Source organism: Ascoidea rubescens (assembly GCF_001661345.1).
Source record: "Ascoidea rubescens DSM 1968 unplaced genomic scaffold ASCRUscaffold_5, whole genome shotgun sequence".
Taxonomy (NCBI): Eukaryota; Fungi; Ascomycota; class Saccharomycetes; order Ascoideales; family Ascoideaceae; genus Ascoidea; species Ascoidea rubescens.
Genome location: NW_017962917.1, coordinates 351,674 through 366,099, shown reverse-complemented (window position 1 = coordinate 366,099; position 14,426 = coordinate 351,674). Strand labels below are relative to the sequence as shown.

The window sequence follows — 14,426 nt, the reverse complement described above, 5'->3', positions numbered from 1 at the left end:
TTGTGCAAACAAGACCAGCAGATTCAACACATACAGTGTACTCAAAGGCTCCAGCACCAGTTCCAACTTATTGAAATACCCAGACCCCCATTGCGATTCCTCGCTCGCTTTGTCTGATTTGAAATCAAACAGGTTTGTTAACCAGAAATAGCCCAACTGCTTGATAACAGAGGACTCCTACGAATGGCTTTTGTGGAGCAGCCTTGCCTCTGAGTGGTCTCCCTGGCTCCAGCAATCATAGAAACGCTGCTGCTCCAACTGCTCTAAAGAACAAACAACTGCTGGAACAGAAGTAACAACACACTGAGCTCTCCCACCTCACAGAGCACTTATTGACCATATCCACTGTTACTAAAACCGCCAATCATGACTGACACCACTCTTCTTTCGTCTACACAGGACCATTACCTCAAGAACCAATTGATCAAGAAGCAGTTGCAACAGGAAATAGACTACATCTATGACGAAAATAGACACGATTTCCTTGAGGACTTTGGATTTCCCTTTAGTTTTCTTGAAAACAACGACTTTCCACTCTTGAGATTTATATTCTCCAACTTTATTAGATCATTCCCCTTTTTCGTGGATCTTGACCACAAGTTCTCCTTTCATCGTCAACTAGAAACAACTCATAATCACCCTGATAATGAAAAATTGGTTCACTCACTAACTGATGACAACGAGACTGGCAACAACGAATTTTTTTATTTCAAGATTAAACCATTTTATAACTATCTTCTGCTAGTCAGTTTAAGCAATTCTAACGACAGATTACAACTCACCAAAAGAAGAAAGATCTTCCTAAGATTATTCCAGTCTATTTCAGTTCTATTTACATCTTCACTAACTACAAAACTAGAATATCAATCTGATTACTATAAATCATCAGATTTCAAAATTGAAAGAGACGCCTTAATCCAAAAAACAATCGATGAATTTTCAAACACAAACATTGATAATATCATCTCTGATAAGGAATTGGCCGATTACTTGGATGAGCCAAAACTACTAAATAACATTGAAATCAATATAATTGGAATAACAAAAGATGAAAAAATCACAGAAAAATATAAATTTATACTACATTCAAAACTATTATATCAAGCAGATAACAAACTGTTTATAAAAACCTTTTCAACTTACCATACTTACTTCGATTTTCAATCTCTTCATAAATCTTTGAAAAAATCATTTCCAACCATTTCTTTGCCTCCATTACCAAAGTTTTCTTCAAAGGATTTTCTCTTAAATCGCATTACAGATGAGGATATTAGAAATCCAGAAATTTTAAATAACATCATTAGCTCTTCATTCTCAAAATCAAAATTCAAAAGGAACTCTCAAAAGAATTCTCAAAAGAAAAAGTCAAACAATTCTAATGATAAATCGAAAAATATTGATGAACAATCATTTGAATTTGATATCATGTCCCTAATCAATGATAACATACTAAATTCAGATGACTATAATACTGATCAACTACCAGGCGAAAACTATAGATCCATCTTAAAAAGTTACATTTTGGCCATATACAAACATCCTCAAATTGCAAACTCCTCGATACTAAGAGACTTTTTAATTTTAAACCCAATAACCGCTTTTAATAATGAAGAATTAAACGACATTCAAACCAGAAAACGAATTGACATGTCCAATTTGCGAAACGAAATCTACTTGAAAAAAAAACTATATGTTATTAACTTGAAAATCAAACAAAAAGTTAAAATTTTCAAAAAACATTACATCTTAAATAATAAAATTTCTTCTTCAAATATAACCTTTCAATTGGTTAATGAATTTAAATCAAAGGACTCAATTCATGACTTGTCACCAATTTGCCAAATATTCATAACTTCCATCAAATTAAATTGCACTTCAACTATCTACAACATGTTTTTCGATTCAACAACTAACATACTAAAAAATAAAAATTTGAAAAATAATAACATGTCCGAAAAATACGAGCTATTTATTCAAATTAAACAATTCCATGAGAACTTTCCATATGGCGTTTTATCTCAAATTTTCAAACTCGCAAACCCTGTTTCGATAATGAAATACATTTCTGTCACTTTTTTATATCAAATTCCCAATTTAAATATCTTTTCAAAATCATCAAGAAAATCAATTCTACAAATCATTTTCTCTCGTATTTGGAATACAGACATCACTTTATTAAATGGAAAAATACTTAAAATCGAAAACTCTATTCAAGATAATTTTAAAAACTATATCAAAATTATAAAATTTTATAGCTCGATCACTAAAGATAATAAAGAATTGCAATCATTAAGAGATAATATCTTTGATAGATACTTGAAATCAAATAAAAAATTCAACCTATCCTTGTTAATTTTATTAGATGAAAAATTATGGAAGTTAAATAATTTAAATTTCAATCAAAATATTGAAAAGGATATTAAAACTCTCTATTTTAAACAAAATGATTTGTTTTCTAAATTGGATGAAATTTACAGATTAATTGTTAGAAAAACAGATAAAGAATTACTAGGAAAATTATGGTCAGAATCATATCTAAACAATTTCTGCAAAGACTTGATCATCATATTTTTAGAGCCGTTAATTCAGTTATTTAAAAAAGCAGATTTCCATCTACTATTAAATAATATACAATCATTTATTGGTGAATTGATTATATTAATTGAATTTTTTTTCAAAAATTTTTATTTAGTTACTTCAAATAAGATTTTTTTAATAATCAACTTATTATTAAGCAAATATGAAGATTGCTTGTTTGAGTTCATTCATAAAATTGTTATGAATGATGAAGAAAATATTTTGGAAAAATTACTTTCTTGGATTGATAATATACTAAATTTTTTAAAATTTTACAAGAAAACAGATGATCCAAATTTAAAGATTGATTTAAATGAATTTCTCAAAAATAATACTGATAAAATTAACATTGAAAAGCTAAAAAAAGAGGTTGATGATATTGTAGAAGAAAAAAACAAAATAAACCAATTTTACGAACAGAATAAGGATGCAAATAATAATTATTTAGGAAATATGGTAAACTATCATTTTAATATTGATAACACAATTGACACAAATAAAAATGGCATAAGCGAAATTCATATGAATTTAAAAGATGGGGCTATTATGATGGGTATTAATGAAATTGATTTCAATGAATTAACAGATGATTTAAATGAATTAACCAAAATCAATTCGAATAATCTGGATCAAGAAACAAAATTGGATAAATTTTTAGAAAATAAAGATTATTCCACTGGATCAAGTGATAAGAAACTTAAAAAAAGTGAAATTAGTAAATTGAGTAAAGAATTTCAAAAAATTTTATTTCAAATGTTAGATTTTTATGACAATAAACAATAACTCTGGAAGTAATAAAATAGCTTAATAGAAAAATCGATTTTTATTGAACCTTTAAATCTTTTTGATTTGATCAAAATGACTTGAATTTTAATATTGATTCAGGAATTGTGTAACTGGAACTTGGCAGGATTATCAAAATATCAGAACAGATTCAGTTTCAATAGAAGATTTAAACAGAAGACATCTTCTCTATGCATTTGTTTCATTGTTCCTTTGCTTAGTGGTCTTGGAAATCTTCAATGTAATATCGACAGTCGAGGACGATTTAATGAAAAGTTATCGAAAATCTGAAGAGATTGAAGTTAACTTGTTTAAATCATATAATAACTATGGATTTGGATTGGACAAATTCTCGAGAATTCAACGATTCTTGTGGTGGAGAAGATTCAGCTTGTTTTTTGAGGGCAATCAGGAAAGGATCAAGAAATCCATTGAAGATGATGAGAAATTGATGAAGAAGTTGGTTGAATCTTCAAAAGCTAGAAATGAAAACGAAGAGAATAATAATAACAATCACAACAACAACAATAATAATAATAATAGCAACAATAACAATAATAATATAAATACTATTAACAATACACAACCCAAAGAAAAATATTTGCATTTGACCAATAGCATGTCATAACAAGTAAATTATCTCTACATCATATCCAAATTGCAACCATAATATATTTATTTCTCTTTATTCTCTTTATTCTCTTTATTTTCTTCATTTTCTTCATTTTCTTCATTTTCTTTATTTTCTTCATTCTCTTCATTTTATTTGCTTGTCTCTTCATATTCGTCTATATAACTGCCACCAATACACACACATTACATTGTTAGTCAGTTCTCATTCACTCTACTGGATAGTCTGTGCATAAGCTGAATAGATTCACTAGTTCTGGCTTGTTCCTTTCGGCGGTTAATTATCAATCAACAATCGATCAACAATCAATCAACAATCAATCAACAATCAATCAACAATCAACAATCAACAGAATCATTTCAAGTATCTCAAATCAATTGATATCAACAGACAGAGCTTCTCTTGAACAAACCATCTATGGCTGATTACAGCTCACCTCCATTTTTCTGGAGCTCGTTTCTGGATTGCATCAACGCAGATTCTGCCACCCCACCAGCAGTTGCTGAGATCCAAGTTCCATCCACCAATAGCACCATCATCGACGTGGGTATAGCGTCAATGCTATCATACAATTTTGGTGTGATGCCTTCAATTTGCTTTAGGGGAATATGGTATGGGCTCATTGCTGCTCGGTTGATTCAGTGTTTGTTTTGTTTAGACGCCAATTGCTGTGTCAAAGAATGCCTAATCTTAAACAACAGGTTCATGATCTGGATCTACAAACGTTACGTGCCAACAAAACAAAATAATGTTATCGAGAATAGAAAAAAAATTGTGTTTTTTGGGATTATATTGTTGATTGTTGATGTTATGATGGTTCCCATTACTTTGCCATTGAGATTTGTGATTCCCAGACCAGGCGCCAATATAATTTACGACGCTCTACCCAGATATGCTAGTTATGAGTGTTTCGATGAGAAAGATATCCAGACTGTTAGCAGCGCTGGTTGTGTGGTTCTGTTGGACGACATCAGGTTGGACGAGTGCTATACAGCAGACATTGAAGCACGCCAGAAATATATTTCCAGGAAGTTGAGCCATCTAAGGTCAAGTGGTGCTCAAACATCGGTTGACATTATAGGCTACAGTGACAGTTTGTTTAATTTCAAGTATCATTTTGCAAACTACACAGACCAGACGTTGTCAACAGTATCGTACTACTTGATTATGTTGGCCATAATCTATTTGGATATTAACTGTGGAGACTTTTTGAGTCCGTTGATGATTACACATCTTCTCAAGTTTGATGACATTCGAGGATTCTTTTTGGGAGGCAGTCACAAAGATGGTTGCAAAGATGGTTGCAAAGATGGTTGCAAAGATGGTTGCAAAGATGACCATGCAATCGGTTTGGATATCAACATTCAAATAAACTTTGAGAAAAAAGAGGGATTTCCGAATTCTGTTGAGTGCAAAAGAACCGATGACTGGTTTGTGTTCAGCGTCTCGACACCATTCGAAATCCCATCAATTAAACGAAAAATCGTTGTTGGTGGCACACATGATGATCCTGCTCACAGTTTATTCAACCAGCTATTCAACCAGATCCAGCATCTGGTTTTGAGCAATGTTGACACAAGCTCATTGTTGGATCCGATGTTGCTTGATGTTGAACCCGACAAGAAATGCTTTGAGTTGATCAGGTTGATCAAAAAGGACAAGCTATATTGCATGGTTCATCGTTTGAAATTGAGAGAAGAGTTCAAAGCTCCAGGAAAACACTACAGAAAGATCATGGTCTGCTACCAGAAAATATTCCACTTGGCCAAACACTTCATGGGCGTGAAGACAATCAAAGCATCGCAAGTGGACAAGTGGTGGGATATCAAACAGAACTACAAGATATGTCCAGAGATACACATGAACGAGGAGTTCTATGTATGCATTGAGAAGATCATCAACAATGTGATGGAGGCGGTGGGGTTGATGAAAAGCGAGTATTACAAGATGGGAAACCAGGAAATGGACTTGGTCAACGAAGACTTGGATGGGTATTCATGGATGGGATTGTATTCGTGGATCCACTATGAAGCTGAGTTATTTAGTTGCTTGCACCAGATACCAAAGAAAACGTTAGAAAGTGTTTTTTTGAACATTTGGGGTTATATGAGCCAGATTCGAAGACGTGATTTTGCTGAAAAGGAAATAGAATACAAGCAAAATCGTATATTCTACTGTTGCAAAAGTGAAGTCAAGACTGTATTAAATTTTATGTTAGAGGAGGACGGAAGTAACAAATTTGGCTGAATCTCAGTTGGATTATTTTTGAAGTTAAAAAACATAAATGCAGTATGATTTTTAATGAAACTTTGTTATTATTACGTATTTAACCAGATAAATATTTGATTTAATTTAAATTTCTTGATTCGTAGCTCTATCGTGGAAACAAACCAATCAAGACCAGGAACAGAGATTAATTAATCAATTAGATGTTCAAACAACTAAAGAACAGCATTCAAAATTCTATATCATTGCAGCAATGGATTAAACGCTTATTTTTTATTCAGAAATATGGCATAAACTTCAAACTAACGGTCTTTTGCCTTTCAATATGACTTGCCTCATCTCTGGGAAATTGCTGATTGAGGTGATTTTGCCTCAACAACAAAAGGCGTAAACACTAGGATATATCATGTATGTCAATACACTTAAACGTATTGATATGCATATTTTTTTGTACATGCAGCATGTACTTTTATTGTTGTCTGTGGCCTTTGAAAACAAATTATAAAAATCAAACACTAGTAAACTGATATTATTTTTCTATCGAGAAACATACAATTTGTTTGAGTTTTCTTTGGACTCATATCCAAGTTTTTTATTTTTTTTGTTTGTTGAACTTTAACATTTTCATTTCAAATATCACAGAATACAATTTTTTGCTTATCTCACATTATTGTTCATGAACAACAGATTTTTTGCAGTGAAATCTTGCTTTAAAGTTGTATTTTGTTTATTTACATATTCTATTGTGTTTGTCTACCAAAAACAACCGTTTTAATTATTTTCAGTGAATAGAAGTTGATGATTATCAAGTCTATTGAGTAAGCAGTCAAGTAGTCACTGTCAATAACTTTGCAGAAGGTGTTTATTTTGATGTTTTTTACAACTTTTAAATACTGTAAAGATACACTGTATAATTCAAGCAAAACATTAAAAATTAAACTAGAAAATTATCAATAAAGTTTTATTGACTAAAGTTTAAGACAGTTCTCAAAACAAAATATTAAAGTAAATAAAAAATCATCAAATTATTCCATTGGATACTAATCAATTGACTAGAGGACTTTAATTTAATTTACCTCCTTTTCCATAATTATCTAATTAAATTAATTTGAAATTGAATCATTATAAATTTCTAAAATAAAAAACAATGATACTGAGAATTTTAATATGAACTATATACTTTTGTTAATATTATTACGTAAAATGGAATTCCTAAACTTAAAAATTCAGTTCAGCCACTCTATTGTCTCTAAATTTTTCCAAATTAGATACTTAATAGCAATTTTTGTTTGAACTAAATATTATTTCTTGCCTCAAAAGCAGATTTCAGATTAGTTTGACGGATAGTTGAAGCAAGTTTCATAAATTACTTTATTTAAAAGTGTTTCACAAAGCTGGTTTGAATTTTTCTAGTTACTAAAATTTCCATCTGTTTCTGCTTTTCTCTGGATTTGATTTATAAAAATTTCTATTATTTATAATGCAACCTTTAAACTTCTTAATATTTTCTTAAATATCTTTTGTGTTTTATTTTTGTATATATTTGGTGTAATACAATGTATTGAATATTTAAACAATATATTTATTACTGTAATACTTAGTGTTTCTTGTACTAAATTATAGAAATTAAAAAGATTAAAAAAGATTAAAAAAATTTAAATCAAATTACAAATATGATATGATTTTTTCCAGCCTTCCAATTCTTAAATATTAATTTTATATTAGAAAAGATAAACATGATCCTCTAAATCAATGTCAATACTATAAATGGGTCACTTTTCTTAATAAAAAAATAAAAAAACAGTTTTTTTTATTGGACTTGAAGAATAAATAATATTAAAAAATTTCTTTTTTTGCCTTTTCCTTTTTTCCTTGCTGCTCCCTTTATTTTTATTTTTATCAAAATTAAATATCATATTAAAAAAATAAATAATTGTCTTTGAGTTTTACTTGAAATCTTTAAATATACCAATCATATGAGTGTTGGTAATAATATTTCTCTTCTTTTTTTTAGATTTTTTCTTTTCTGAAGCTGGATTCACCTTTTTAATTGTAGCAGGGTCTATGCTTGTAGGTTTCTGACCTAGCTCAACTAGTTTTTTTGGTAAATCAGCTGGAGATGGTAAAGGAACACTTCTCCACAGTTTAACAAATTCTTCATCTATCATACCAAGAGAACAGCCTTGATTTAACCAAATTAATCTTGGACTGTTATCTTTTTTAGTTCTTTGAACAATAATTTTGCTTTGCTTTTCTAAAGAGTCAATAGTCTCAAGACATGAATTCCAACCATCTTTCAACTCTTTTACACTTGTTCCTTTGAAAGTAGGTAAATTTTTCAAATAATTTATCAAATCATCACCTGTTTTTATTTGATGTAAAGATAAATATTCGATTGTATTATTAACTGAATCATATCTTATTCTCTCCATTTTTCTTAATGAAGGCAATAAGGCACCAATATCATCAAAATTGATGGTTTTTTTCAAACTATTGATATTCACTGGTTTGTCTTGAGATTTGATTGTATCGACAGCCTCATTCAACTTTACAGATAAAAACCCACTAGAGTATTCAGTAGTAGTGGTGATGGAATTGAAATTATTCGTTTCAAAACTATTGAAACTTGGGTTTTTGTTTTTAATCACATTCACACTACTACCACTACCATTAGTATTCTTTATACTATCTAACTTGGATTTTTTATAAGGATTTGAGAAATTAGCAGTTGAATTGTAGGCGTTGTTGGCATTGATTGAGGATAAATCAGAAGTGGTTCGTTTGAGATTGTTCGTATGCAATTTTCGTGGAATATCAGTTGACGAAGTCGTGCTTCGTATCTTCTTGAGAAATGCCAAATGATCCTGCGACAAGTCTGCCATCCTGGAGCGTATCTCTATTGTCTTTTTGCAGCAACCTCAGCAGCAATCTCGATGGTGATAGTATCAGACAATAAGTGCTGGATAATCAGAAAAGTCGCAGATAAAAATTTCGGGTTCCAAAAATTAGGGCAAACAAATTCGGGACAAAAATAATTTGCATGTGACATGTATTCCGGTATATCACATGACCGGCATAATCCGGGAGAGTGTCAAATGTTTTCACAAAACTGTTTTTAATAAGAAAGTGGTCCAGGATTGGTTGAGCAATTATAGATAATATACATCCTATTGAAAAATTCTATTAAATAGAACATTAGTTTAATCAAACCAACTCATATTGGCAATTGCAGCTGTTCTGATTTCACCGCCATAAAATTGTGCCAAAACAGATAAGATTCAAGGTATGAGGCTCATTTCAAACCAAATTTTACACAGTGATTTGCGATATATTGAAATTTGTTGCTCTTTCTTCCACTTTAACATCTATCAAATACTTCAAATACTTCAAATGTTCAAAGATTAAAGAAAAATAGTGATGATATCGCTTATTAAAAGAATAAATCAACTTTTCATCCGGCTTTATATACTAATCATTGAAAACCTCACTCGATTTTGATGCCTTCAATGGTATATCTGTCCCAGTCCCAGTTTTTTCAATTGATATTTACTAATTTATCTTTTATTTTATCGTGTTTGATTTAAAACCAGCTAAAATTGTTAAACGCTCTTGATTTCCTTTGATATAATGGTATTTTACCAGATTGTAATCAATTAAATTGCCTATAATTGATTATTTTTCAAGGTCTGTTTGAAATTTTATTCCAATATTCCCCCCCCCCCCCAATTATATCACAAATAATATATGTTTGAGTTTTAATCAAAACAAAAAAAACAAAAAACTGTGGTTTATTCTTTTGTATTATAGTTAAATTTGAATGGATTATTTCTTGAATAAATAGAAAAAACTTAATAAAGCAAGAAAAAAAAAGTAAAGCAAAAAAGTCATAATAAGGCAATAAAACATGATAATTTATTCGATTTAACTTAATAATAGATATTCACGATTTATTCAATATAAATACATATAATGTTTCACTTGATTTCATCTTTTAAAATAACTAATGTTATATGATCAGATTAATTCAAAATATCTTTTCTTTATGTTCTATAAAACAAATAAGTAATGACTTCGAATATTAAAAATTTTGGAAAGTTTCTTAAAAATAATTTTACTGTTGAAAAACAAAAGGTCAATAGTAATTTAAATAAAATAACTGTCGTTTCCAAAACGGGAGAAAATAATAATCAACTATCTCAATATAATGAAGAATCATCATTAAACATTTCCAATTCGGGTTTCGTACCAGTTACATCGACAAAAAGAAAATTAGAAAACCGTCATATTCAGTTAATTGGTATTGGAGGAGCAGTTGGTATCGCCATTTATCTTGGTATTGGAAAGGGTCTTTATATCGCTGGCCCATTATCTTTATTTCTTGCAATGGTAATTTGGTGTTTTCCAATCTGTTTTATAACGGTCTCAACAGCTGAAATGGTTTGCTATTTACCTATTTCATCTCCATTCATTAGATTGGCAGGAAGATGTGTTGACGATGCCTTTGAATTTATGGCTGGTTGGAATTTTTGGTTTTTAGAGTGTTCTATGATTCCATTTGAAATAACTGCTGCTAACAGTATTGTTCATTATTGGAGAGATGATTACTCAGCTGCAATTCCTTTAGTCATTCAAGCTGTTTTATATTTTTTGATCAACGTATTTGCAGTTAGATATTATGGTGAAACTGAATTTTGGTTTTCTCTAGGTAAAGTTATTTTAATTCTTCTTTTAATTGCTTTCACTTTTGTTACCATGTGTGGTGGTAATCCCATCCATGATGCTTTTGGTTTTAGATATTGGACAAAACCTGCTCTTATGAATGAATTTTATAAAACTGGAAATCTCGGTAGATTTTTAGGTTACTTGGCGGCTGCAATTAGATGTTGTTTTATTGTCGCTGGCCCAGAGTATGTCTCAATGGCAGCAGGAGAAACAATAAACCCAAGAGTCACTCTTAAAAAGGCTTTTAAACAAGTCTTTTATAGATTAACTTTTTTCTTTGTTGTTGGAACATTTTGTGTGTGTACTATCGTTTCATCAAGAGATCCAATTTTAGTAGGAGCTATTACAGAAGCCAAACCTGGTGCTGGAGCCTCTCCATATGTCGTTGCTATGCAAAATATGAAAGTCAAAGTATTGCCAGATATTGTTAATGTTGGTTTGATTCTTGCAGCCTTTTCAGCTGGTAACTCTTATACTTATTGTTCTTCTCGTTCATTATATGGTATGGCATTAGATGGAAAAGCTCCAAGATTTTTGAGTCATTGTACTAAGACTGGCGTGCCAATTTATTGTGTATTGATCTCTTTATCTTGGGCATTATTATCCTTCTTGCAATTGGGAGAAAATTCAGCAACTGTTTTAGACTGGATTATTAATTTGGTAACAGCATCACAATTGATTAATTTTTGTGTTTTAAGTACCACTTATATCTTTTTCTATAAAGCAGTTATTGCACAAGGCATTGATAGAAATGCTTTTACTTTTAAAGGTTGGTTTCAGCCATATTTAGCATATCTTGGATTGTCAGCAACATTTACTATGGTATTTGTTAGTGGTTATACTGTATTTCTTCCTTCATGGTGGTCGGTCAAAGATTTCTTATTTTCATATATTATGGTATTCTTGGATATTGCATTTTATTTTGGATACAAAATAATTAAAAAAACAAAAATAAAGAAACCATTAGAAGTTGATTTAATAACAGGATTAGCTGAAATCGAGCAACACGAAAAGGAATATTATGAAGAACTAGAATTGAATAAAGATAAACTCAAGAAATGGTATAACCACTTATCAAGATTTTTGTTTGGTGGTTAATTTTTTTGTTTACTCTATCTTTTTGTATTTTATTATTTTTTGTTTTAATTTTTTGTTTTTGTTTTTCTGCTCTATTTTTTGCGCTTTTTTTGCTTTTCCTTAATTTTTCATATTTTTTTCAAAATTAAGAAATATATTAATAAACCATAAATTTTTATCATTTGTAATTTTTTTCATTAGTAAAACTTTTGATATAATCAAATAATTGAGTTGTTTATTTAAAATTTGAAAAAAAAAACAATTATACGTTTAATTTTACTAGTAAAAAATAGATTTAGATGAAATCTTGTCTATAATATAAAATATGTGTTTATTTGATGAATATTGTTGACGGTTTTATACCAGTTAATTGAAGAGAAATCTTAAGGCGATCAAAATGCAAGATATCGATTATCAAGTGCAAGATAAATATACACAAGAATAATTCAATTAATAAAATGTAAAAAATAATGGTTTGAAGTCAGATTTTAGTGCCACAGTTTTAAGGTTGGAAATAAGGGAATTAAACAAATTGATTGGCTGTAGTATACAATTTGCAATTAGTAATCAGAGAGATTTTTTCAGTTGATTGTTATTTAAATATTGATTTTAATTGTTCTTTGTTTAAATTGCCATTGAACTTGTTATACATTGCAATTTTTATATATTCCAATTGCAATTGAATTTAACAATGAGTGTTTCTTTTCCTCATGTTAGACTTGGAAACTCTGGTTTGAAAATATCCAAGATCATTGTTGGATGCATGTCATATGGATCTAAAAATTGGGCCTCTTGGATTGAAGATGATGAAGAAAAAGTCTTCAAAATCTTGAAAAAATTATACGATAGTGGAATTAGAACTTTTGATACAGCAAATGTGTATAGTAATGGTAAATCCGAGGAACTTTTAGGTAAATTTATTAAAAAATTCAAAATCAAAAGAGATAGAATTGTTATATTATCCAAATGTTTTTTTCCTGTTAGAGACGATGACCAACCAGCCAATTACAGTGATATCGATATCGATTATATCAATTCGCAAGGTCTATCACGAAAACATATTTTTGATGCAGTTGAGGCGTCAGTTAAAAGATTGGGCACATTTATTGATGTGTTGCAAATCCACCGATTTGATCCTGATACGCCAGGCGAGGAAATCATGAGATCTTTGAACGATGTTATTGAAAAGGGATATACCAGGTACATTGGAGCATCATCGATGAAGGCGTACGAATTCATTGATTTGCAACACATTGCTGAAAAACATAACTGGCACAAGTTCATATCGATGCAAAACTACTATAATTTGCTTAACCGAGAAGAAGAAAGGGAGATGATACCATATTGTCAAAAGAATGGGGTTGGGTTGATTCCATGGTCACCAAATGCCAGAGGACTATTGACAAGGCCATTGAATGCAGAGACAGAAAGATCCAAAGTGGAAAAGAAGAGATTCTCTAGTCTTGGACTAACCACTTTAGAGACAGGCGACAAGGAGATAATATCTCGAGTTGAAAATCTTGCAGAAAAACACAAGGTCTCGATGGCTGCGGTTTCCACAGCGTGGGTTTTATCCAAGGACATCTATCCTATTGTTGGGATCAGCTCTGAGAAACGAGTGGACGACTTGATTGCTGCTGTTCTGGTGGAGCTCTCCAAGGAAGACGTTGAGTACCTCGAGGCTCCTTATACCCCAAAGTTTTCCAGATATTAGAGCTCATTTAGGGCCCTTCTTTAGGTCTCTTTAAGTCTGCGCTTTACGCCCACCGCTCAAAACGTAGATCTCAAAACCAGCGTCACTCAAAAGCCGAGAGTGAGACACACACGCAGGAGCCACCACTGCGGAAGCGGTCCTAAACAATACACGTGAATATCATGGGTCTAAAACTTCCAACAATGCGCCGCATGCATGCCGACGCAACACACTGCGCTCCAAGCGTGTTTTGCCCACCGTTCATCGCGCATCAGGAAAAAAAGACTTTCCAAATTAGGCCAAACGCCTGGGACTTTCCAATGAATTTCGCTTAGTTAAGAATTTTCAGTGTTTTCCAATCTTTTTCACCCTTTTTAAGCTTTTTTTCATCTTGTTGAATTCTTTTTGGATGCTGCTGGAATTTTCCTGTTTGTTATATCCAAATCTTTTTCATTTCACCTCTTATTTCACCTCTTCATTTAGCTTTTTCTTCAGCCTTTTCTTTACTTTGTATCCTCAGAAAACTGCTTCACCTGCTAATACGTAATTTGCAGCCAATTTGGCTCTTCAATTCAAAGCAGAAACCTCTTTTGATGTTTTGAAGGTTAACCTTGTGTAACAGCATAATAAAAATTATCTTCAGTTTTATTTATGTGTTTTATCCAATCGCATTACCAATTTTATTCGTTCATATCTGATATATTCACTTCCTTCTAA

At 30.9% G+C, this 14,426-nt stretch overlaps 6 protein-coding genes across 6 annotated transcripts; 5 read left to right on the top strand and 1 right to left on the bottom strand.

Moving 5' to 3' along the window:
* The first annotated feature begins 2,669 nt into the window (after positions 1-2,669).
* Positions 2,670-3,527, top strand: ASCRUDRAFT_75467 (uncharacterized protein). The gene has a single exon (XM_020193074.1). The coding sequence runs from the start codon at positions 2,779-2,781 to the stop codon at positions 3,358-3,360; it is 582 nt and encodes a 193-aa protein (XP_020047763.1). The 5' UTR covers positions 2,670-2,778; the 3' UTR covers positions 3,361-3,527.
* Positions 3,495-4,198, top strand: ASCRUDRAFT_142298 (uncharacterized protein). Its single transcript, XM_020189185.1, has one exon. The coding sequence runs from the start codon at positions 3,629-3,631 to the stop codon at positions 3,986-3,988; it is 360 nt and encodes a 119-aa protein (XP_020047762.1). The 5' UTR covers positions 3,495-3,628; the 3' UTR covers positions 3,989-4,198.
* A 103-nt stretch (positions 4,199-4,301) lies between these two features.
* Positions 4,302-6,390, top strand: ASCRUDRAFT_85734 (uncharacterized protein). Its single transcript, XM_020194906.1, has one exon. The coding sequence runs from the start codon at positions 4,409-4,411 to the stop codon at positions 6,236-6,238; it is 1,830 nt and encodes a 609-aa protein (XP_020047761.1). The 5' UTR covers positions 4,302-4,408; the 3' UTR covers positions 6,239-6,390.
* Positions 6,391-7,807: 1,417 nt separating this feature from the next.
* On the bottom strand, positions 7,808-9,168 carry TFA2 (transcription factor TFIIE subunit TFA2). Its single transcript, XM_020193073.1, has one exon. The coding sequence runs from the start codon at positions 9,097-9,099 to the stop codon at positions 8,164-8,166; it is 936 nt and encodes a 311-aa protein (XP_020047760.1). The 5' UTR covers positions 9,100-9,168; the 3' UTR covers positions 7,808-8,163.
* Positions 9,169-9,931: 763 nt separating this feature from the next.
* On the top strand, positions 9,932-12,092 carry ASCRUDRAFT_75464 (uncharacterized protein). The gene has a single exon (XM_020193072.1). The coding sequence runs from the start codon at positions 10,283-10,285 to the stop codon at positions 12,035-12,037; it is 1,755 nt and encodes a 584-aa protein (XP_020047759.1). The 5' UTR covers positions 9,932-10,282; the 3' UTR covers positions 12,038-12,092.
* A 524-nt stretch (positions 12,093-12,616) lies between these two features.
* ASCRUDRAFT_75463 (aldo/keto reductase) lies at positions 12,617-13,891 on the top strand. The gene has a single exon (XM_020193071.1). It carries the CDS (start codon positions 12,708-12,710, stop codon positions 13,728-13,730), a length of 1,023 nt encoding a protein of 340 aa, XP_020047758.1. The 5' UTR covers positions 12,617-12,707; the 3' UTR covers positions 13,731-13,891.
* The last annotated feature ends 535 nt before the right edge of the window (positions 13,892-14,426 follow it).